This window comes from Tiliqua scincoides, chromosome 1 (genome assembly GCF_035046505.1).
Source record: "Tiliqua scincoides isolate rTilSci1 chromosome 1, rTilSci1.hap2, whole genome shotgun sequence".
Taxonomy (NCBI): Eukaryota; Metazoa; Chordata; class Lepidosauria; order Squamata; family Scincidae; genus Tiliqua; species Tiliqua scincoides.
The window spans coordinates 4,973,723-4,997,409 of NC_089821.1; the positions used below are offsets into that span (position 1 = coordinate 4,973,723).

At 45.1% G+C, this 23,687-nt stretch overlaps 1 protein-coding gene across 1 annotated transcript in view; it reads right to left on the minus strand.

Annotated features, from left to right (window-relative positions):
• Nucleotides 1–23,687, minus strand: part of COCH (cochlin) — a 71,959-nt gene that overhangs the window by 35,633 nt on the left and 12,639 nt on the right. The window contains exons 2-3 of the mRNA XM_066612110.1: nt 11,945–11,992; nt 5,447–5,603 (exon numbers count right to left, since the gene is read on the minus strand). Of these exons, the coding sequence (XP_066468207.1) occupies nt 5,447–5,603; nt 11,945–11,992 (205 nt within the window). The remainder of the gene's footprint in view (nt 1–5,446; nt 5,604–11,944; nt 11,993–23,687) is intronic.

Sequence of the window (23,687 nt, forward strand, 5' to 3'; positions counted from 1 at the left end):
GCTCAAATCCAACACTGGATACAGCGTGGGCCTGGGAATCTCTCTGCACCAGCGTTGGATAGGATTGGGCCAAGTTTCCCTCCTCTGTAAGAATACACACGGGAGAATACACACGGGCAGGAGGTCTGGTCTAGAGGGTAGAGCCTCCGTCTGCCTGAAGATAACATCCACAAGGTCGCCAGTTCGAGGCCACCGGCACCGTGCGACCTTGGAGCAGCTGACAAGCTGAAGCCGAGCAATTCCATCTGCTCTGAGCGTGGGAGGATGGAGGCCAGAATGTGAAGCCAGATCGGAATGAAACACCTTGAATGTAGTCGTTCTTGAAAGAAAGAAAGAACCTTCTTCGAAATTGTAAAAATTCCTATTTAATAGGGATTTAATAAAGCCTGCCTATGTAAACCGCCTTGAATAAAGTCTTGAATAAAGACCAAGAAAGGCGGTATATAAATACCTGTTATTATTATTATTATTCAGCAGATAACACATTTTGGGCCCCCACAAAAAAATTAGAAAAAAGTGCTTGTCTTTTTGAAGAGAAAAAACCACATAAAGTTCTACTGGTGAGGTGCCCAACACCATTATTTCTTAGGAAAGAATGCTATTTGATGTAATGAGTGTTTGTGTCTTTTTGGATAGTTTGGAATGCTTGGAAGTTATAGGCTATTAGGTGCATCATTAGAAATGATTTATCCCTATTGTGCAAAGGGGAAACCAGCTTCCTAGCTTCTTGAGTTCAGTCCTTATGTTGTTCTGAAGGCCATGCAAGTACTGAAACGTATATTGTTTTATTATTTTCCTCAATGCATGGACTGACAGACCCAAGAATGTTGCCATCTAAGGGTTAGAGGAGATAGATGCTGTAAAGAAAGCTAACTGACAGTCAGGCTCTACTGACATGTTCCACTGCAGAAAATTCAAAAATGCACGAACAGCCAGAATCATAACATGGTAAAAATAGTCATGTGCGAGCTGCAATAAAGTGAACAAGTATTCCAGGTTAGATATACTTTTTGCAATTTGTGGTGCTGCAATAAAGATGGAGATGGTGGAGGAAAAGAGTCTTGTCTTGAGTATCTCTGGGCAAATGACTGGTAATAGTGAGAATTTAAATGCATTGGTTCCTCTGAAGGATAAAAAGCTTCTACTGGGGTGAAAGAAAGATAGACAAAGCCTCTCTGGTGATAACAGAAATAGTTTCTCCCAAAAATTTGCTTTCCTACATGAGTTGGTGCTACTGGTTGAGTAGCCTACTGGACTATATGAGCTGCTGAAATTGTACACACCGAGAACCTCTCAAGGAAGGCAGCCACTCCCTTCCTACCATCTTGGTGAAAGGGAAGGACAATGAGGCCTTCAATGACGGGGAAGGATGGCACAGAACATCAAACCTTTTACAGATGTACCTGCAAAGAGGAGTAAGCTGGCCTCTGCTTTCTCCCACCTTTGCTCCTGTACCAGAACATGCTAGCTAGCTCTCAGCACTGAATGCTGATAGGTGCTCAATTTGGTCAGGCTTTAGGTAGACTTTTTAGGTAGACTTTTTAGGTAGATCATGTTGTGAGAATGGATGATGGCCGGATCCCAAAAGATCTCCTCTATGGAGAACTCGTGCAAGGAAAGCGCCCTACAGGCAGACCACAGCTGCCATACAAGGACATCTGCAAGAGGGATCTGAAGGCCTTAGGAGTGGACCTCAACAAGTGGGAAACCCTGGCCTCTGAGCGGCCCGCTTGGAGGCAGGCTGTGCAGCATGGCCTTTCCCAGTATGAAGAGACACTTGGCCAACAGACTGAGGCAAAGAGGCAAAGAAGGAAGGCCCATAGCCAGGGAGACAGACCAGGGACAGACTGCACTTGCTCCCGGTGTGGAAGGGATTGTCACTCCCGAATCGGCCTTTTCAGCCACACTAGACGCTGTGCCAGAACCACCATTCAGAGCGCGATACCATAGTCTTTCGAGACTGAAGGTTGCCAACAATGAATGATAGGTAGACTTTTGTTTTTGTAGAGTGCCTGCATGCTTATCCTTTCAAATATCTGACTGATTCCCTTTTATAAGCTTTTTCAGATTTTGAAAATCTCTTGAGTTGTGTGTGTGTGGTGGATTCATGACAAACATGGGGGCCAAGTCAATTAGCACCCATAACGCAGCTCAAAGAGTTACACAGAGGAAGGATAATCAGTGCCAGGCAGCCAGAACAGGTTCATTCTGAGCCCAGTCCAACCAGTGGGACAGAAATGCTGCAAGTGTGCTTTCATGGTAGGCTCACTGTTGAAGTTAAGTACATCTATGTACACTCTAAGCACATACCAGATCAGTTGTAAACCTGCTAGGACAATGAGTATCCTCACCACGCACTGCACAAACCAAAGCCCCATCACAGAAGGAAGGTTGCACTCGTGAGAAGACCCACCCCCTGCTCACAGAAGGACCCTTTCCAGAAGCACAACTCTCCTTCCATGAACAGAAAGAGCTTTTGTTCACAGATTGCCATGTTAGGATTCAACTCATCACTTTCCATTTGGAAGTGTCTATTAAGCTAAACTCTCATTCTGCCTATTGGAGGCTCACAGCCTTGGATAAACTGGCAGCTCCAAAATTCCTGCTTTAGCAAAGTCCAAATAATTTCACAAATACTTCCTCGTATTTTCATTTATATAAATATTTTGATAACTTTAAACCAGAACTTCACCATTCTGAACACCACATTTTGATTAACGTATTTTATACAATTACTAGGAAGTCAGTTCATTTCCAAATAGGAGACAATATACTTAATGCAGAGGAAAAAAACAAAGAATTCCTGTTCATACCATGCAAAAACTTACTAGATTTTAATAAATTCCAATATGGATGCTTGCTCTTGAGCAGTGGTGGCCAAACTCACCACTGTTGTGCAATGGAAATGTGGTCCTCATTCGGATAGCATCTTTCCATTTTGCACTGGTGCCATGTTCAGCCTCCTCTATCGGGGAGAGCGACGCTCTGGACAGTCATGTCTGCCTTGACATTCTGTCATGCAGCCTCCTGGGACACCAGGTAGCAGACGCAACTGCCCAGAGTGTCCCTATCCCCCGATCAAGGAGCCTGAACATGGTGCCCGGGCAGAATGGTAAGGTCCGTTCATCGGGAAGATTGATTTATCTGAACCCTAATCAGGCCCCCGGGCCAGAGTTCAAATAGCCCTGCCCTAGAGCCATTTCTCTAGGAACCTGTATGCAATACAAAGGTCCAGCACTGTACTGGAGGAATCTTTCCTACAGCTACCATCGTTGTTTAGCTCTTACAGGCAGTTTAAAAAAGTGTTTACCCATATCCCTAAATTTAACATTTAAAAAATCATCACTGTTGCTCTTGTGAACCGCTGTCTCCAAAGTAGCGCTGTCCAAAATAGATGTAAGAACGCTGAACCCAAAGTACTGTGAAAGCTGCACTATCCTGTAGGCACAGGGAAAGGTTGTTACCAGTAACCTGAATGTGCTGTATAATTAAGTTTTCACCTCCCGCCCCTCCCCACACACAGGGCCAAATCCTATCTGGGCCTTGGGCTTTCAGATATTAAGTTCTGGCTATGCAAGGCCTTTTGCAGCAGTACAAAAGCCAGGCTATTGTCGTCTGCTTCCAGGCTGCTGACACAAATGTGTAGTGGCATGACATGCATGGCAGCAACTCCTGGAGAAGGGGTCGACAACCTTCTTCTGCACAGAGGCCAGACATCAGGTTCACCAACAGTAAGCATGCATGCACACTCAGTAGGCATGTGCAAACCTCCCAATTAGGCCACAGAGCTAAGAAAAAAGAGATGGGCATGGTGCAGAGAGAAGCTTCCCCAGAGACAGAAGGGTACTCAGAGGAAGCTTCTGCCCTTGGTCTGTTTACACCATGGGTCTCCAAACCCCAGCCTGGGGCCAAATCCAGCCCGCAGGAGGATTTGATGTGGCCTGCAGCATGTGGTGGGGAAGCTTAACTGCTCTGGCCCATAACTTGCTCTCAACTCTCAAAATTATAACATACCCTTTGCAAACCTGAGAGAAGGAGTTCCAGATACATTCAATACCCTTGTCAGTCTGCTGGCCAATCAGTTCCGTCTATCCAATACATACTAAAAGCAAGTTCTTTTTACAAATTGATTTCTCATATTTCTTCCAACTTTACTTATTACTCAGTTCTTCCCCAACTCTTTATTCCTCCAACACATTAATTCTCTGCCAAATCCCTCCAAATAATTTCCCCATCAATTTTTTTGCCCCCAATATTGGTTCCCTACCATATTCCTCCTTTCAAAAATTCTCCCCAAAATAATTTGCTTTTCAAAATCCATTCACCTCCCTTCTTGTACAAATCAATTTTGCCTTTTGTTCCCCCAAACCCTCTTTCAAAATTCATTCCTCCCTCCTCCATCTCCAATGTATTCACCCCCCTTCGCCTTGGGTGCCCTTTGGGGAGAAAGGCGGAATACAAATCCAATAAATAAATGTATTTATTTATTTATTTTCCAGCCCTCAGCACCATGTCAGATATACGATATGGCCCTCATGCTGAAAAGTTTGGACTCCTGATTTACACTGTAAGCCTTAGAGAGATAGGATTACTAACTGGAATTCCCTTCTAGGACTACTGAGGACCAGATGGACACATTTTTGGGGGGACGACTATGGGCCAGATCCGGCCCACAGGCCACAAGTTGCCTACCCCTGTCCTGGAATCTTGGCCATTCCCAGTAAGGCGACAGTGGGGGCATGCTGTGAACGGGGGAAGGGATGGAGGGGTGATCCTGCCAACATGGATCCTATCCCCTCCTTTTGAACCCTATCTGCCCCTTTTCGCACCTTGGACCTATACCACTTATATAGCTGATGTGGGTCAGAGGAGACCCATAGGCTGCCCAGAGACCTACAGAGAGATAAGGGAAAAATATTTTTCCTTACCGTTTCCAGGTCTCCTGATCTCCCATCACCACTACTGGATGCAGCGCATACCTCATTTGTAGTTTTATTGTCACCAATGGTGGGGCATAGAATTGAGCTGTTGCCTTCCTTACTGGGCTGCTTTTGCATCGCTGCTCATCCTTCACCAGAGCGCTCTAGGAATGGAGATGTTCTTTCATTTCATCCAGCATCTCCATTCCTAGAGTGTCCGCGTGGCAATTTTCACATTTTAAGAAATGTGGGAAGGAACAGGAAACCTCCCCCTCCCCATGTGGCCCACTGCAAATCAGGGTTCCCCTCGAAATGGCAGGTTTTATTTAAGAAAAGAAGAAAAACTGGTTGAAAGTGCCGTCACCGTGCACACATCTGCGTGTACATCTAATATAGCCCCAGGATGATATACTACGTGCCTTCAGGTCATGCCCTGGGCCTGAAATTAAACTGTGGGCTACTGAGCCAAGGTCTAACATGGGTGGTTTATCCTGAATTTCCACTGAATTATTGGTAATTATGCTTACCTGTGAGCAGCAGCGCCACAGATACTGGAAAGAGAAGCATACACCACATTTCCAAAGACATTGAACTGCCACACAGGGCAGCCTGCAGGGCAAAGGACATCTGCTTTATCCTCCCTAAGATCAAGACCTCTTGTGAAGCATGTCACGGGAGTGGAGGCTGCAGGAGGAAAGAAAGTGATACATACTAAAAATTAAGCCTCATGCAAAAACCATACTCTACTTGCAGTCCGGTCTATTCCTGTTATCAAGTATAAATATATCAATTAGAAATTTAGCTACAATATATTGCCTACTGGGCTTCTGGATTAATTTGCATCATGTAGTACAGCATTCAGAACATGAACAATAAAACGCAAAATTTTGTTTGTAATGAAACAAAGAAGGTTATCTTCCTTACATTCCTATGTGGATTAGGAATTCTCCGAATCTTTTTAATTTACAGAGTAGTTTGTCTTTTGATGACTATATATAACATATTGATGAATGTTTACCTACTTCAAGGTACTGGTTTGAGAACTAATGAGTGTTTTTGATCCAGAATATTTAAAATGCAATCATTACCAGTGCCCAAGACTACTGTGTCTTTAGTAGCATAGGCTACTATGCTACTAGTCTGTCCATGCAATGAGAAGCACAGGTGTTCTCACTGATTCTAATTTGTCATTTTAGCCTCAGTTCAGGGTATCAGCATGATTTTGTATTGCTTAACCTTCACAAAAACTCAGGCGTCTTTAGCATCATTTGCTGCCAGGATTCCCAAACTTGTGACAGGTCCTTGGCTGGATATCCTTTTATCTGTCATGTGTTTGCAATCTACTGGAAATGCAATAGGTCAGTTAATTTCCACTGACTTTCTGGAATTCACGTTGACCATACATGCTAGCAAATGGAATTGTATTGCACTAGTGAAGCCAACGACATCAGGGAAGACTTTGTGGCTTCAAAGATGGGAATTGCATTCATCTACATGTGTGGAATAGTTGTATAGTATAAACATTTCTAATTCTGATGTCACTGACTATTCACTGCGAGGTGTTGTCATGTGTTTTCCATTTCAACTGCATGGCTTTTGATACACCCTGAAAGTTATATAGAAGCATAAATTCACTGGATAATGGTACAATTATTTTCTGCTTATTTTCCTCTCCATTCTAGAGCTATTCTCCTTTTGTTTTAATTTACAAGCTTCAAATTTATGAGCTTTTCGTGTGGCATTCACAATTTGAGTTTTTTGGAAATCAGTATTTTTAAATTCTCTCAGAAACTTAGAAATTTTGAATATCAAAAAGTACGCTTATTTTGGTAAGAACCGACAAACTTACTAGTAATTTTAACCAAACGTTTATATTTGGCAGGGACAATTGGTGGTATAAAGGAAGAAATCAGCTCATTTTCATGCTCACATTCAGGAATGGTACTGAGAGTGTATTACTGATGCAACATGTCCCAGTGCAGGACACCTTCCCCATCCTTACTAAGCTCCCACACTACCCCAAAATTTCATTGAGAGTTGGAGAACCTTTGCTAATTTCATGTGATATGGCATAGAAAGCTGTGGATGGCTGGAAATACCCAGAAGTCTCTTCAAAGTTTCAAGGCATCCCTTGCAGCCCCTTTTGTTATTGGGCAGGAGGTCTGGTCTAGAGGGTAGGGCCTCCATTTGCCTGAAGATAACATCCACAAGGTTGCCAGTTTGAGGCCACCGGCACTGTGCGACCCTGAAGCAGCTGACAAGCTGAGCCGAGTTATTCCAACTGCTCTGCGCATGGGAGGATGGAGGCCAGAATATGAAACCAGATCCGAAAGAAACATCTGAATGTTGTGGTTCTTGAAAGATAGAACCTTCTTTCTATTGTAAAAATCCCTACAGGGATTTAAACAGCCTGCCTCTGTAAACTGCCTTGAATAAAGTCTTGAATAAAGACCAAGAAAGGCGGTATATAAATATCTGTATTATATCTCATGCCATTGCCAAAGGTCTTCCAAACCCTTACAAATGTTTTGGGGGTAATTAACATTCAACTTCACCTGTGCTACACTATTAGAGGTATTCTTTGTACTGTTTATGTATCCTTCATGTTATCTGTTTTTCTTTCCTTTTTTCTGCTTCTCTTACTATGTTTTTTTTCTTTTTTCTTTTACAATAAAAATAAAATGTTTTGGGGGTAATTGAAGAAGTTTCAGTAGAGAGGCAGGGTAGTGGAAGGAGCCTTGCGCTTGGCACACACTGTGCCTGTAGTACAACAGATGCCACCTGGACAGCTCATGAAATAAGTTTGAAGGGACTACATTTTCAGAAGCAAGTAAAGGAAATTCAGTAATCCGTTCCTTTGTGTTATTAGACTGGCATCTGTTGTATCTACTGTATTTTTTAAAAATATATAAAAATTTACTTATGTAAATGAGAGCCAAATGGTATCCTACTTTCCAGTGCTGATGCAGTTGTGTCAATGACATGCACTGCATTTTGTAGTGGTGAAGCAGTCATGGAGGACTCCTCAAGGTAAGAGAATGTTTGTTCTCTTACCTTGGGGCTAAACTGCAGTTGCATCATTGCTGAAAAGCTGGATAGGATTGAACCCTCAGTTAACTGGTATTATTACTGAGAAATTAATCTCTTTTCATTGCAGGGTACTGCAATATGACTGAAGTGAGGGATACAACACAGTCACACGTTATATTTGAATTCTGCATTGATGTAAGTACTACTTATTTCTATTTCATTTCCAATTTAATTGAGATTTAAGCAAAGTCCTGCTAGAAGGGCAGAGTGAGATGTCTTCAGTACTGAACCTATAAAAGAAAAAGAAAATAAGAAAACTTCTAAAAGCTGCACGAAACCTATCTTGCAAGACATTTATAAATGACTGCTTTAACCCAAAAAGAGTAATGTGTGCACAGAAGGAATATAAAAGCACACAGTTTCTGGGGCTCAATTTCTGCATCCAGAAGTCACTTAGGGCTGCATTAGTAATTCTGACATTAGCCTGGGAATCCCATCGACAGATGATCAGGTTCAGCGGTTTTGTCAGTGTCATTGTCAGCTCCCCGAGCTATGGGTGGCTGCATCAGTGTTCGGTGGTACTTTTGTGCAAGCATGATAGTACTGGGCCAGCAAGAACCAGATGCTTCAAGCCACATATATTTCAACAGAAATACAAGTAGACATCCCTGGAACATAATCTATACTTATGGAAAGTACTTGGTGTACCAACCAATTGTTGAGCTAGTCATGCACTAACGTGGAATGGACATAGCAACATACAGGAAGCCTGAACACTAACAGAAACCTCTGAAATAAATTTTTCAGCTATTTCGGGCCCAATCCTATCCAATTTTCCGGTACTGGTGCAGTTGTGCCAGTGGAGTGTGCACTGCATCCTGTGGTGGAGGGGCAGTCACTGGGGCTTTCTCAAGGTATGGGAACATGTGTTCCCTCATCACGGGGCTGCATTGTAGCTACACTGGAGCTCAAAAGTTGCATAGGATTGGCCCTTAATCTTCTGATTGTGCCATGACTTTTGTAGATATTAAAACCATAGTCTTTCGAGACTGAAGGTTGCCACCTACTACTAAAACCAAAAGATGCTCACTTTTGGTCCTGTGTCCCAACAGCTATCAATGAGGATTTTCATCCTATACTTGCAGAGAAACTTGTATTTTGCTGATTAAATGTGAGGATCGTACAACTATTTCAAGCAGTGATGTCTCATATTACAAAATATTTAAATGTATCTGCTAAATATTTGGACATTTGGAAATTTTTTTTTAGGACATGATTGTTCCTCGTTTTCCATGACAATTTACACCATTGTGGACACCATTGTGTTTTTCCCCAAGCAAGATAAAAAAAGAAACATTCTAATATGAATTGCTGTTTTCTTCAGAAGTCTACAGCACAAAAAACCTTTGTGACAAAGCTGTTTAGGTCCTTTAAGGTCTTGCCAATTCCAACATCTGATGAGCTTTCATTCTTCAAAAGGTTGAATCCTCATATTTTACATTTAAGAAAACACAACCAAAGACCTCACTCACTGTTTTGGAAAGAGTCCTGTGTTCTTTTAGTGGAATTTATAAAGGCAGATGGCTCTTTCACCTCCAATTCACTTCAACAGAATGGTTTTTAAGAAATTCTTCACTGGAAACAGGATCCTTAGCTAAAAGTAGTTTGATTTCTTCAGTTTACAGTGAATCAAGTTCTTTCTTTTTGACAATCTAGCGCTTTTTAGGGGAGAAGTTTGGAGCTTCTTGAGTGCTCATGATCTTCTTGACATAACATAATTGTGTATATCATATCTTTTTGGTCTTACTCATTGTTGCATTCAGTCCAAAACAATGGCTTCTGCATTTGTTCTTTCCTCAGTGTTTCTTTCACCCACAAAATATTTAGATGCAATTTACACACCAGTTCTATTCAATTATGCTGTTGGTTGCTTCTCAGTACTTCTTTCTCAGACCCTACATCTACTGCTGAGACAGTTCAACCCTAACCTGCGCAAGTGCAGCCAGGCTGCTTGGCCTGTGCTGTATCCAGCACAGATTAGGAGAAGGCTGGAGGTCTACTCAGGGTAAGAAGACAGTTTTTCCCTTATGCTGAGTTAAAGTCCCAGCCTGCCCTATGGAGCTTCTTGGATCCACACCAGCTATTTAGCTGGCACAATTCCAGGAAACCTGGTATAACACCAGGAAGTGGGGTTAGAAAATGGTGGAGGAGGCCTCCGCTGATCCCACCCTCCTCCCAGGAATGATCTGCCCCATATTCAGCCCTCCCCTGCACTAGTCGGTACCTTACCTGCTTGGCCAGGGCTCCAAATGCAGGGCCAGCAGGCCAGTGCAGGCCTTTCCACTGGAGCCACTTGTTCACGAGTAGGCACAGAAGTGCTTTGTGGCGTTTTTACAATGGCTTGCACCAGCACAGCAAACACAATAGGATTGTGTTGTGAAGCAGAGAAAGGTGTACTCAGTTAACAGTCTCACCCTATTGTAAGGCGGGTAGCAAGACCTCAAACAGAATCCACTAAAACCCACAATTTCTCAAATCCCTGCTGCTGTTGTGTGCTATTCATATAATTCAAAGTTGCTCATGAGTTAGACCTGTAAGATCCAGGTTCAATTACCTGCTCAGCCATGAAGCTTCCTGGGTGACTTTGGGCTAGTCATTATATCTCAGCCTCACCTACTTCACATGGTTAATGTGAGGAGAAAAGGACGGAGAAACCATGTACACCACCCTGAGTTCCTTGGGTGGTATAAGAAAGTGAAAAACAGATAAAAATAAACAGCACCATTATGCCCAAAGTGCTTGAGTTATTGCCTTTAGAAACGCAAACTAGTTCTCTTTATCCAACAAGTAGGATAACTAGCCGCAACTGGGAAAAGCACATTACTACTTTCCATTTTTTCTTTTTGTTTTCATTTTTTTAGAGCACCAGTCCAAGGCCTCACCTCTCTTTCCAGTTCTTTTAGGTTGCAATCCTAAATATATTTACTAGAGAGTACATCCCGTTGAACTTAGAGGTATTTCTGAATAAACATACTTAGGATTGCGCCAATAGTAGTTCTATGTATCCACCAGATTTTGGCTGCTGATTTACAAATGCCTTCGCACATGGCAAGGAAAAATAACCTGTTTTTGAAATTCAGGAAAGTTTTAAAAAAAAACTAGTTATACAAGGAGATCTGCTGTGTCAGCGGGGGGGACGGGGACGGGACAGAAGACATTTTGCTTTAAGTGTGTGTGCAACCTTTAGAAATGCCCAGAAAAATTCTCTGGACTGTGACTTGAGACCTTGACTAATCCCTTCCCAATACCATTGATTTCTAATGTTGTTAAATCCACTTGCGACAGTACATAATGTTACACCTCTATGCAGTCCAGCCTTTGTACAAAAATGTACAAAATATTAATTTAAAAATATTCAGCTTTCAAAACACGCGCACAGCAGGGATGTGCCACTGCAGAGCCTCCCCTCCTGAGTCCTTTGAAAAGCGCTGCAGCTGTTTGAGGCACTCCAGCACTCACAACCCAAATGCTCTGCATGTTCCAAAAGGAATCCTGGACATGTCTGCCTGCCTGCCTCTTTCACGTCATTGATGGTTCAAAGCAGTGGCACAGCTAGGCGTGCAAAGCATTTTACAGGGAGCCTCACTGCAGCATGCAGGCAGCCCCTCCCCCTCGAAGCAATTTGGGGGGGGGGAAATGGAGGCACCTGATGTCATAACTGCTAAAGGAGGACCAGGCATCCCAAAATTTAGGACAAAATAAAAGCTAAAAACACTCACATGTTGATTTCATGTGCTTCATTGAAACATTACTTACTACTGCATTTTAAACTATATTACATTTAATTTATTACATATAATTTATTAATTACCATCACACTGTGGTGAGGCTCCTTGCAAAACTTAGTTCTTTGCACCCCCTCTAGCTACACCACTGGCCCAGAGCATACTTCTTAACTGGCAAAACGTAGTCAACGGAAGGCTTGTGGAACTTACCCAAACTCTGGCTGCCCTTCGCAGGACCGGCCAGGAAGAAGAAGACACCTGCAAGCAGACAGGGGAGAGGGTGTGAAAACCAAGCATGGAAAGAAGTGGGCTTTACACTGACCCAGTGGCATAGCAAGAAGGGGGACAGAGCACCAGGTTTGGCAGGCGCCTCACCACACTTCAGAGTGGGGGAGCAAAATGGAGGTGTTCCACCTCTGTTTTGCTCCCCCACCGGGAATGGCTCTGAGGGGAGGGGGGTTCATTTGCAGTGAGGCGCCTGCCGAACTGAGTGCTTTGCCCCCCTCTTGCTATGCCACTGATTCCCACCCCAGAAATAGGACAACATCCAACAAGTTGTCCCACTAGAAAAATGATCCACACGCTGCACGTTCAGGTGCCTGCCCGACTGGGTGCTTTGCCCCCTCTAGCTATGCCACTGCACTCCCCTCCCCCACACACAGGTGTGTGCCTGTGGAAAGAAAGCCCCCCGGCTGCAGCCCGCCTCCAGCAGTACCTACCCAGGCAGAACAGGAGCGCAGCCATGGTGGGGCGCCGGGCAGCCCCGGTGCCCGCCGCCTCAGGGGGCTCCCGCGCGGCCAGTACCCCGGGGAGGGGCTGGGACTCCTGCGGGGGGGGGGCAGCGAGGCTCGCGCTCACCCAGGGGGGCCGGGAGGGAGCGCGCTGGAGGAGGCGCCTTGCCACACTGCTGCGCGCGAAGGGACGCGCGCCGGCTTTAAAGCCCGCCCGGGCGCACCAGCGCTGGGCGGGGGGCGGCTGCTGCCGCCTGGGTGGCTGGGAGGGCGGCTGCCTCAGCTGACCCGCAGGGAAGGGAGGGAGGCTCCTCCGACATCCTCTCCTCCGAGGGCTGCGGTGGCGGCAGCAACAGCGGCATCTTCCCGGCGGCGCCTCAGGTGCGCTGCGCAAAGGCGCACGCGCGCGCCATGGAGCGCTGAGAAGTGGCCGCAGCCCGCGCGCCTCCCCGCCTGGCTCCACGCTGCCTTCCCACCAGCGGGGGAGGGGAGGGACGGGCAAGGCAGAGCCTCCCCACTGGAGTCCTTGGGAAAGCGGCACCGCCTGTGAGGTGAGGCAGAGCAGAGCCGCCCCACCAGAGCCCTTTGAAGGCGCCGCCGCCGCCACTGCGTGAGGTGCTCGAGCACACAAAGCGCGTCAGAGGGCTCTGGTGGGGAGGCTCTGCCTCACCTGCCTCCGCACCCACCACACCTTGCACACCTCACATGGCGGCAGCAGTTTTCAAAGGACTCCGGTGGGGAGGCGCTGCCTCACCTGCCTCCCCACCCACCACACCTTGCACACCTCACATGTGGCGCTTGCACACCTCTGACCAAAGGACTCCATGGTGGTGGCACTTTTCAACAGACTCCAGTGGCGAGGCTCTGCCTCACCTGCCTCCCCACCCACCACACCTTGCACACCTCACATGTGGTGCTTGCACACCTCTGACCAAAGGACTCCATGGTGGTGGCACTTTTCAAAGGACTAGGCAGAGCCTCCCCACCCACCACACATCCCTGGGCTCTGCCTAGATGCTTTTAAAAGGAGATTGGACAAATTACTGAAGGAAAAGTCAATCACGGGTTAAAGCCGTTATGCGTAGGTGCAACCTCCTGGTTTTAGAAGTGGGTTACCTCAGAATGCCAGATGCAAGGGATGGCACAAGGATGCAGGTCTCTTGTTGTCTTGTGTGCTCCCTGAAGCATCTGGTGGGCCACTGTGAGATACAGGAAGCTGGACTAGATGGGCCTATAACCTGATCCAGCAGGGCTGTTCTTATGTCCCACTGGAGTCCTTCAGAAAGCACCACTGCCATGTGAGGTGAGGCAGGTGAGGCACAGCCACCCAACCGGAGCCCTTCGAAAAGCACCGCGGTCACCATGTGAGGAGCTCAAGCACGCTCAGATGTAGAAATTTAATTTAGAATATTCAGCAAGTTTTACATTTCAGAGAGGTCAAGCACTTCCTGCTTCCTCTGTTGGCACCTGTTGCACCTGGGACATGTATTAATTTTATTTGAGGTATCCAGGGATTTATGTCCTTTCTTCCAGTGCCCAAAGGCATCTCACAGCAACTCAAAAGTACAGTAAAAATTATAATAAAAGAGAACCATAAATCATGAAAGTTCAATCAAAACTAAACACAAAAGTCTAAGGAGAAATGGGATAATGTAGCAGGACAATCCAACTACCTGGAATGCTGATTGGAGGAAAAACATCACAACAAAACAAAGGCTCCCCAAAGGGCCTCCAAAGAACCATGAAGCAGGGCTTCAGATGACAATCACAACAGGCAGGCAGAATCATATAGTCCCTCCTATACAAAAGGCTCACTGCATTAAGGCCACCAGGTAAGTCAAACATCAGGCTCATGGGCCAGATATGGCCCTCACAAGCTCTTTATCTACCCACCACAGCTCATGAAAACGGGGCACTCCCAGCACCACCATCAGCTGTTCTCATCTGCTGAGCTGCAAAGTCACACATCAGCTGAGGTAGCACTGCTGAAAGGGCTGCATGATCATTGGGCACTGACTAGAGTGAGTTTGGGATAGTTTTGTTGTCCTGCCAGCACAGCCCAGGGTCAGGAACAGCAAGGACGCTGAGCAGTAGTAACAGAACAGTGGATTTTGCTAATCCACCGATCACTGTAGTAATGGAATAATCCACTGGAGAGCCCAGTTATGATGCAGACCACCTTTTCATAAGGTATCACTGCTGAAAGGGCTGCAAGATAATTGGAGCCCTTTTTTACTGACTAGAGTGGGGTAGCCTGCCTCATCAGCTGGCCAGCCCTGACGCTATCCCTGCCTGGAGGCTCCATCTAATAATAATAATAGTTGGCAACCTTCAGTCTCGAAAGACTATGGTATTGCGCTCTGAAAGGTGGTTCTGGAACAGCGTCTAGTGTGGCTGAAAAGGCCGATTCGGGAGTGACAATCCCTTCCACACTGGGAGCAAGTGCAGTCTATCCCTGGCCTGTCTCCCTGGCTATGGGCCTTCCTTCTTTGCCTCTTAGCCTCAGACTGTTGGCCAAGTGTCTCTTCAAACTGGGAAAGGCCATGCTGCACAGCCTGCCTACAAGCGGGCCGCTCAGAGGCCAGGGTTTCCCACTTGTTGAGGTCCACTCCTAAGGGAATAATAATAATAATAATAATAATAATAATAATAATAATAATAATAATAATAATAATAATAATAATAATACAGGTATTTATATACTGCCTTTCTTGGTCATCAGATTTCTCCTCAGACTTTAATTCAAGGTAGTTTACATGGGCAGGCTGTTCTAAACCCCAGTAGGGATTTTTACAATTGAAGAAAGGTTCCATCTTTCAAGAACCACAACATTTCAGATGGATCTTTTCGGATCTGGTATCACATTCTGGCCTCCACTTCCTCCCATGCAGGCTGAAAAGCAGCTCCTTCATCTCTCACTTGAAGGGCGTCCAAGACGCTTACAGGTGGAATAACTCAGCTCGGCTTGTCAACTGCTTCAAGGTCTTGCCAACTGGCAACCTTCGGATGTTATCTTCAGGCAAACGGAGGCTCTACCTTCTAGACCAGACCTCCTGCCCAGTCAACTAGTCATCTAGTTATTATGACTATAGTGGGCTCCCCTTAGTCACGAGAGTTTCATTCCAGACCTCTCCCCTGAAGATAATGATTTCCACCAATGCTGGGGTCCACTGCCAAGGCTTGCACAATTACTACTATAGAGCCTCTGAAGACCTCTCCTGGGTTGCGCTGAGGTGGCAACCCACTCTCTGTGGGCTTCAGGATGGAAAGAATTGTTTTGGATCTCATGTGACTTCAGTGCACACAGTTTTCCTGGTGGGGGATATACTCCCATACACAAAACACATATGAAAATATATAATAAGGGAGCATATATAATATAAATACATGTGAACATATAAATACAGTTCTTGCTTATGAGGCACCTATATAGTAGTTCATCAGAACATCATCTCCTAGGACTGGTTGACTCTGTGCACGTTGGTCTTGAAAGTGGACACCTGATACCGCATCTGGAAGAGTTTTCTCCCAAGAGACACAAGCTCCAAATAGACTCAGAATTGATCATGTGGCTAGGGATTGTGTCCGTGTCCCAGAAGGGACCCGAATGTACCAGGCCAGGGAGATTATGTCCTCAGTCCTAGACATCTGAGGAGCCTGGTAATCTGCGCTAGTGACCTAGTATCAACACAGAAAGGGTGAATGGACAACTGAATCCTCTGTTTTTGCTCATGAAAGATGACTTTATTTCCTTCCAGGTGGCACAGCATGTCTTCTTGCAGTTGCAGGATAATAGCAGAGATTTGTTCTCCTTTCTGTCTTATTTCATAAAATATGTCAGCTAAACTGTTGTGGGTCCGAGACCCAACATCCGACACTTGTGGGCTGGATTTTGAAAGATGTGCAGCAGTGCCTGTTTGGTAACTTGTTTACAAGATTACACTTGAGAACGTTGACATAATTAGCGAAATAGAAACACAAAATGAGCATTTGTAAAATGCAAAACTGTTGCTTTAGAAAACATCTTGCAAGACACAAATATTTGCAAAAAGCATGACTGTTAAATGAGCTTCCTTGGGTTTGTGTTCCAGCCACCTGATATTGGTTGACCATCAAATATAGCTGGCAACCTTCAGTCTCGAAAAGACTCTGGTATCGCGCTCTGAATGGTGGTTCTGGAACAGTGTCTAGTGTGGCTGAAAAGGCCGATTCGGGCGTGACAATCCCTTCTGCACTGGGAGCAAGTGCAGTCTGTCCCTGGTCTGTCTCCCTGGCTATGGGCCTTCAAATAAAATCAGATAAAAGCAGTGCAAACTAGTGTGTGGGGACAAGTTGAACTCTGGCATCAATAGCGAGGCCCTTGTGGATACACACAGCAGGGACATGTGGTGGGTGGGGAAGCAGGTGAGGCAGAGCCTCCCCACCAGAGTCCTTCGAAAAGTGCCACTACTGTGTGGGGTGGGTTCTGCCCATGGGTTGTGGGTGCACGGGTGCTTCACACGGTAGTGGTACTTTTCAAAGGACTCTGGTGGGGAGGTTCTGCCTCACCTGCCTGCTCACTCGCCCCATGTCCCTGGCACACAGCCTGCACTTATTTTAATCAAGCTTGGAATCAGCCTGTATAATAAAAAAGGGAAACTTTAGCAAAAACAAAATGGTAACTGGGAGGGGGAAAAACCGTTAGTTTTACCAAGGTGTTGTAAGTGGGTGCAAGGCCATAATCAAGTGGATGTCAGAATTGTAGCAGAGCATTTAGCCAAAAAGTTTTGTCAATGAAGGAGAACATGGGGGAAAGGTGGATTAGGGTGTCTCATACCTGTTGGTGGTTAATTAGGTCTTGGCAAAAATGGTACATTCCCAAATGGGTCCCTGGGGCAATTGGTGGGCCGCTGTGAGATACAGGAAGCTGGACTAGATGGGCCTATGGCCTGATCCAGTGGGGCTGTTCTTAATTGTTAAATAATAATAATAATAATAATAAAACTTTATTTTTATCCCGCCCTTCTCCCAAAAAGGGACCCAGGGCGGCTAACAACATATAAAACAAATTAAAAACATAATTTCACAGATAAAAACATATTAAACATGTTGGCAACCTTCAGTCTTGGAAGACTATGGTATCGCGCTCTGGATGGTGGTTCTGGCACAGCGTCTAGTATGGCTGAAAAGGCCGATTCGGGAGTGACAATCCCTTCCACACTGGGAGCAAGTGCAGTCTGTCCCTGGTCTGTCTCCCTGGCTGTGGGCCTTCCTTCTTTGCCTCTTTGCCTCAGACTGTCGGCCAAGTGTCTCTTCAAACTGGGAAAGGCCATGCTGCACAGTCTGCCTCCAAGCGGGCCGCTCAGAGGCCAGGGCTTCCCACCTGTTGAGGTCCACTCCTAAGGCCTTCAGATCCCTCTTGCAGATGTCCTTGTATCGCAGCTGTGGTCTACCTGTAGGGCACTTTCCTTGCACGAGTTCTCCATAGAGGGGATCCTTGGGAGCTGTTCTTATGTAGGCAGTGCCAGAGAATTAAGCATCGTCACAGTGTCCTGGCAATTTTCAGACCAATGTTTAAATGCTCTCCATTGTACAGATCTTCAGTTGCATCTTGTAATAGTTATTCGCTTCTTTGATGGCAGCTTCTGCATGAAGGAGTCAGTTGCAAACTTGCCAAAAACAAGGACCAACACACATTTGGTCGCCTTAGACCTGTTCCTGGGTAGATCTGTGGTGCTTGCTCAGTCTGAGCAGGCTGCACTCGGCTGCCTTATCCTGAGAGAACGCCAAGCATTTCACAGATGTTATTCCTATAAAAGGGGGTAGTTCAAATCCACTACTTAACAGCCCAATCCTGAGCTGCCCGTGGCGCCCAGGTCCGGCGGCTCCATGGCAGGCTCCCACCGGATCCTGTGCCTCCCACACTAGCGCGGGAGGCTCCTCGGGAGAAGGGGACGTTCGTCCCTTTCCCCTGAGTAAGGAAGCAGCCCCGCAATGGGACTACTCACTTTAGTAAGATGTAAAGAGGGGGTGCAAAGCACTAAGTTTTTCAGGGAGCTGAACTGCAGGGCAAAAGGGGCCGTTCCCCTTCGGAGCCATTCCAGGTAGGAGCAAAACACACATTCTGTTGGCAGAAATGAGAGGATGCTGGTAGAAGGAACTTCTGCTGACAAGTGCAATGAGCTCCCTTATCCTGAGGGGACCATCCATGACTGCCGCCCGCCCACCGTAAGATGAGACTCTCTGTTGATTGCAGCGGGGGATGGGGGGATCAAAAGGATAGGGCTGTAAGTGGGACTTATTTCTTAGTCATGCCTAGGATTACACTGACCTGATGACGGTGGTTTAGAAGACATTTCTGTGTCTATGGTGTGTGTGTGCGCTTTCTTTTGATTACTTCTGAGTGCTCAATGTTCCCTTTTCCATTGTTTCTGTGCATGGCTTGTGTCTGGCTTACTGAAGGCTCATTTGTTGAGTGTAACATCTTTCTGATGTTGTTGGTACACTCCTTGCAATGGTGTGGCTTAGCTGTGGACCCTCTTCATCAGTGCCTGCCTGAATTCCTCTTGACCTCAGCCTTTCATCTGCCTGACTGCACCACCTGCACAACTGCTAAAGATGGGCCTGGTGCATTCTCACAGGAGCTGCAGGATAGGCATCAGTGTAGCCTAGCATATTGTTGTTGAAAACGATGGACTCACAGCACAAATATGATTTTAAAAGTCATGTCTTTCAATGAAGCTTTTGCCATTTGTACCATTGCATAAGAACATAAGAACAGCCCCGCTGGATCAGGCCATAGGCCCATCTAGTCCAGCTTCCTGTATCTCACAGTGGCCCACCAAATGCCCCGGGGAGCACACCAGGTAACAGGAGATCTGCATCCTGAACAGTTTAGTAGACTTAACAGAACAATCCTATACATGTCTACTCAGAAGCAAGTTCCTCTGTGTACTCTCAGGAAAGTGTGGATAGGATTGCAGCCTAAATATGTCTAATGAATATGAATTTCAACCACTAGGAGACATCACGATTCAAGAAATATTAAAGTAACACAGTAGGGCTTTTGAAAAGCATCTCAGTAACGCTGTACCCCTGCATCAAACAAACAAACCAATCCCAACCTACAGGGCATTCTGGAATGGTCCATTAATACAAAATAGGCGTTGGCTCAGAGGGAGAGATTTTGCAACCTTTGCTGAGTCTGAACAGGCTGTACTCAGGTGCCTTATGCCAAGAGAATGCCAAGCATTTCACAGGCTGCCCAGAAATCTAGATGCAAATTGAATCCCCGCTCCCAAAGAGAGAATGTCACGTCAATGCCAGCATCCGCTGGTATGTCAGGAAGCTTTGAGACAAGAAGTACCAACTGGCTCCCAGAAATCAAAGCATCCCGAAAGAAGCGAGGCCTTCTTCAAACAGGAACTGCATCTCATTCTCTTAGCAGGAATGTGCACAGCTTTATATCTCTTGTTATTAAGTGATTTTGGAGAGAAAATGATAAAAAAATATTGTGACATAATACACATGTATTATCATCGCATAGTCCATACCTAGGACTCCCTTTCCCCTCATAAATGAAATCTTTTCTTTAAGAAAATAAAAATGTAGGCCTCGTATGCATAGTCATGTAGGAGTCAGCCCTGCTAAACACAGGAGGGCTTACTTCTGAGTAAGCATGCATAGGATTGTGGTGGAGAATATTTTCATTCAAATCTTTACAGCACAGGTGTTTGCAACAGCCTGCGCCAGTGGAGCGTGTGCTCTGCTGGCACAGAAGGGGGGATAGGATTATGCTGTAGAAGTACAAATAGACGAACAGGCCTTGCTGAGGGAGAATCAGCATGGCTTCTGTAAGGGTAAGTCTTGCCTCACAAACCTTTTAGAATTCTTTGAAAAGGTCAACAAACATGTGGATGTGGGAGAACCCGTGGGCATTATATATCGGACTTTCAGAAGGCGTTCGACACGGTCCCTCACCAAAGGCTACTGAAAAAACTCCAGTCAGGGAATTAGAGGGCAGGTCCTCTCCTGGATTGAGACCTGGTTGAAGACCAGGAAACAGAGAGTGGGTGTCAATGGGCAATTTTCACAATGGAGAGAAGTGAAAAGCGGTGCGCCCCAAGGATATGTCCTGGGACCAGTGCTCTTCAACCTCTTCATAAATGACCTGGAGACAGCATTGAGCAGTGAAGTGGCTAAGTTTGCAGACGACACCAAACTTTTCCGAGTGGTGAAGACCAGAAGTGATTGTGAGGAGCTCCAGAAGGATCTCTCCACACTGGCAGAATGGGCAGCAAAATGGCAGATGCGCTTCAGTGTCAGTAAGTGTAAAGTCATGCACATTGGGGCAAAAAATCAAAACTTCACATATAGGCTAATGGGTTCTGAGCTGTCTGTGACAGATCAGGAGAGAGATCTTGGGGTGGTGGTGGACAGGCTGATGAAAGTGTCGACCCAATGTGCGGTGGCAGTAAAGAAGGCCAATTATATGCTTGGGATCATTAGAAAAGGTATTGAGAACAAAGCTGCTAATATTATAATGCTGTTCTACAAATCTATGGTAAGGCCACACCTGGAGTATTGTGTCCAGTTCTGGTCGCCGCATCTCAAAAAAGACATAGTGGAAATGGAAAAGGTGCAAAAGAGAGCAACTAAGATGATTACTGGGCTGGGGCACCTTCCTTATGAGGAAAGGCTACGGCGTTTGGGCCTCTTCAGCCTAGAAAAGAGACGCTTGAGGGGGGACATGATTGAGACACACAAAATTATACAGGGGATGGACAGAGTGGATAGGGAGATGCTCTTTACACTCTCACATAACACCAGAACCAGGGGACATCCACTAAAATTGAGTGTTGGGAGTGTTGGGAGACAAAAGAAAATATTTCTTTACTCAGCGTGTGGTCGGTCTGTGGAACTCCTTGCCATGGGATGTGGTGGCGGCATCTGGCCTGGATGCCTTTAAAAGGAGATTGGATAAGTTTCTGGAGGAAAAATCCATTACGGGTTACAAGCCATGATGGGTATGTGCAACCTCCTGTTTTTAGAAATGGGCTATGTCAGAAAGCCAGATGCAAGAGAGGGCACCAGGATGATGTCTCTTGTTATCTGGTGTGCTCCCTGGGGCATTTGGTGGGGCCGCTGTGAGATACAGGAAGCTGGACTGGATGGGCCTATGGCCTGATCCAGTGGGGCTGTTCTTATGTTCTTAAGTGCAATTTGAATGGATTCTATGCTATTTTTATGCACTGTTAGTACTGAAAAGATCATGAAAGATATCTGAAGGGGCAACACCTAGGTTGTACCTTTGTGGTATATGATGCAGACGAGGGCCGTTGTTGTAACATTTGTATGTCGGACTGTGGAACTCTGAAACCTCAGTTCTAGCAATAGCGGTCGTACCCACGGGGAGTCTAATGCAGAACTTTTCCGTAGAACCTCCAGCAAACTGACACTGGCTGTTTTATTGCCCTTGTGAGATAAGCGCGTTGTTTGTCCTGCTGAGAAGCCATGGGTTGTTCAAGAGACAGGGTGCCCACTATATTGATGGGAGTCCCATAGTAAGTTGGATGAGAATAAGCAGTTGAATGAACTTCTGTCACTTATTTTTATTGATTTATATATTGTTGTACTGTACCCTATTTGTATAGCGCCTAGTTTTGATTTTGTAGTTTATTTATATAATTGCATTTTTACTCTCATTGTTGGTTGCTTGACTGTATTTTTTTTTGAATTTGGTTTTTTTAAATTGTCGCAGTCCCCTTTGGTATGATTTTATCGTGGAAAGTGGCACTTTATTATACAAGCAAACAAATAAATCTTGTTCTTGAAATGCTGTGTTGTTATTTTCATTAAGTCAATTTTTATTACCTTTCTAGACTTTCAAGTATTTATAGTATTGCTATATGTTTTGGTATGTTTATTGAATTCTTTTGTTTATTGAAATGAATCCTGTTCTCACCGAAGTAGTTTTTGAATATAATAGGTTAACTGCATTATTTAAATTGCTTGATATAAATTGGTATTGAATTATTTTCTATTGTTCACTAACATGTTTTTGTTACGCCATTAGCTGCTTCAGGTTTTTTGGGGGGAACGAAAAGCAGCAGCATATAAGCAATAAATGAAATGAAATTTGAAAGCACAGTCTTCTGGACGAAGATTTCACATTGGTTTTACAGACCCAAGAAAAGCAAGAAGTGTCAGGTAATTTTTGTTTAAACCATTGGCTTCCTTCTTTCCCCAATGACACTAACTGGCTTGTCAGTGTAATTGTAAAATCAAAATCTTGAGATAAAAAGATGGGAAAAAGTGTTTTTCTCATGCAATGTGGCAGACCTTTTACATATCAAAGCACTAATGTAATGAATATCAAGAAATAGTTCAAATTCTTTTTGCTCATAATCCTGCATGTGTAAGATGCTTCCAGAGTTGATATTATTGGAATCAAACTTTTCAGCACACATCTGATCACATCCTCTTTTAGGACCGAATTGATTCTATTCGGCATAAGTGAAGTAGCTTGTCTTGTTTTTTGTATTCCAGTACTGAAAAAGTGCTATCTTTAGATATAAGTGTATCATTAAAGCAGGGTTGTGCGGTGGGCCTGTTGTGTGAGGTGCATGGTTGTATGTGCTTGCAAGACCTCACATGGCAGCAGTGCTTTTTGAAGGACTCCAATGGAGAGGCTCTGCCACACTTGCCTCCGCACTCACCACACGTCCCTGCATTAAAGTAATTGTGCTGACATGGAGAAAGGACGTTTGGTATCAATGCTGAGCATGCATTTCAATGGAAGAGAGATCTCCCATGAATATCATTGCTTTCCCAAAAGGCTTAGCAGGAATGAATAATATATGTGCCTCTTTGTTAAGTGAAATACATTTGATGTGTACGTTGGTTAACTTCAGGCAAGTTGCTGTGTAAAACACAAAAAGGGTCTTCTTGTTCTGAGAGTTGTGTTGATTGTTTTAAATGAATGTTAGCAATATCAGACAATGCTCTGTTTTGACATGTAGTGAATTTTTCATACATTTGTAAGTAGTTTGCCTAGCTGGCAAACTATTGATTTCTATCAGATCTGAAATATTATTTCTGACTTGGGAAGGAGGGGTTGCTAAAAATTCCTTTGCAGAGATTCGTAGAAGTTGAAGTTGCCCCGGGGGGGGGGGGGGCGTACAATTTTCTTCAATTTTCGACAGTTTGGATCTGTTCCTGCCCTACAGTAAAGGAGAGCGGCC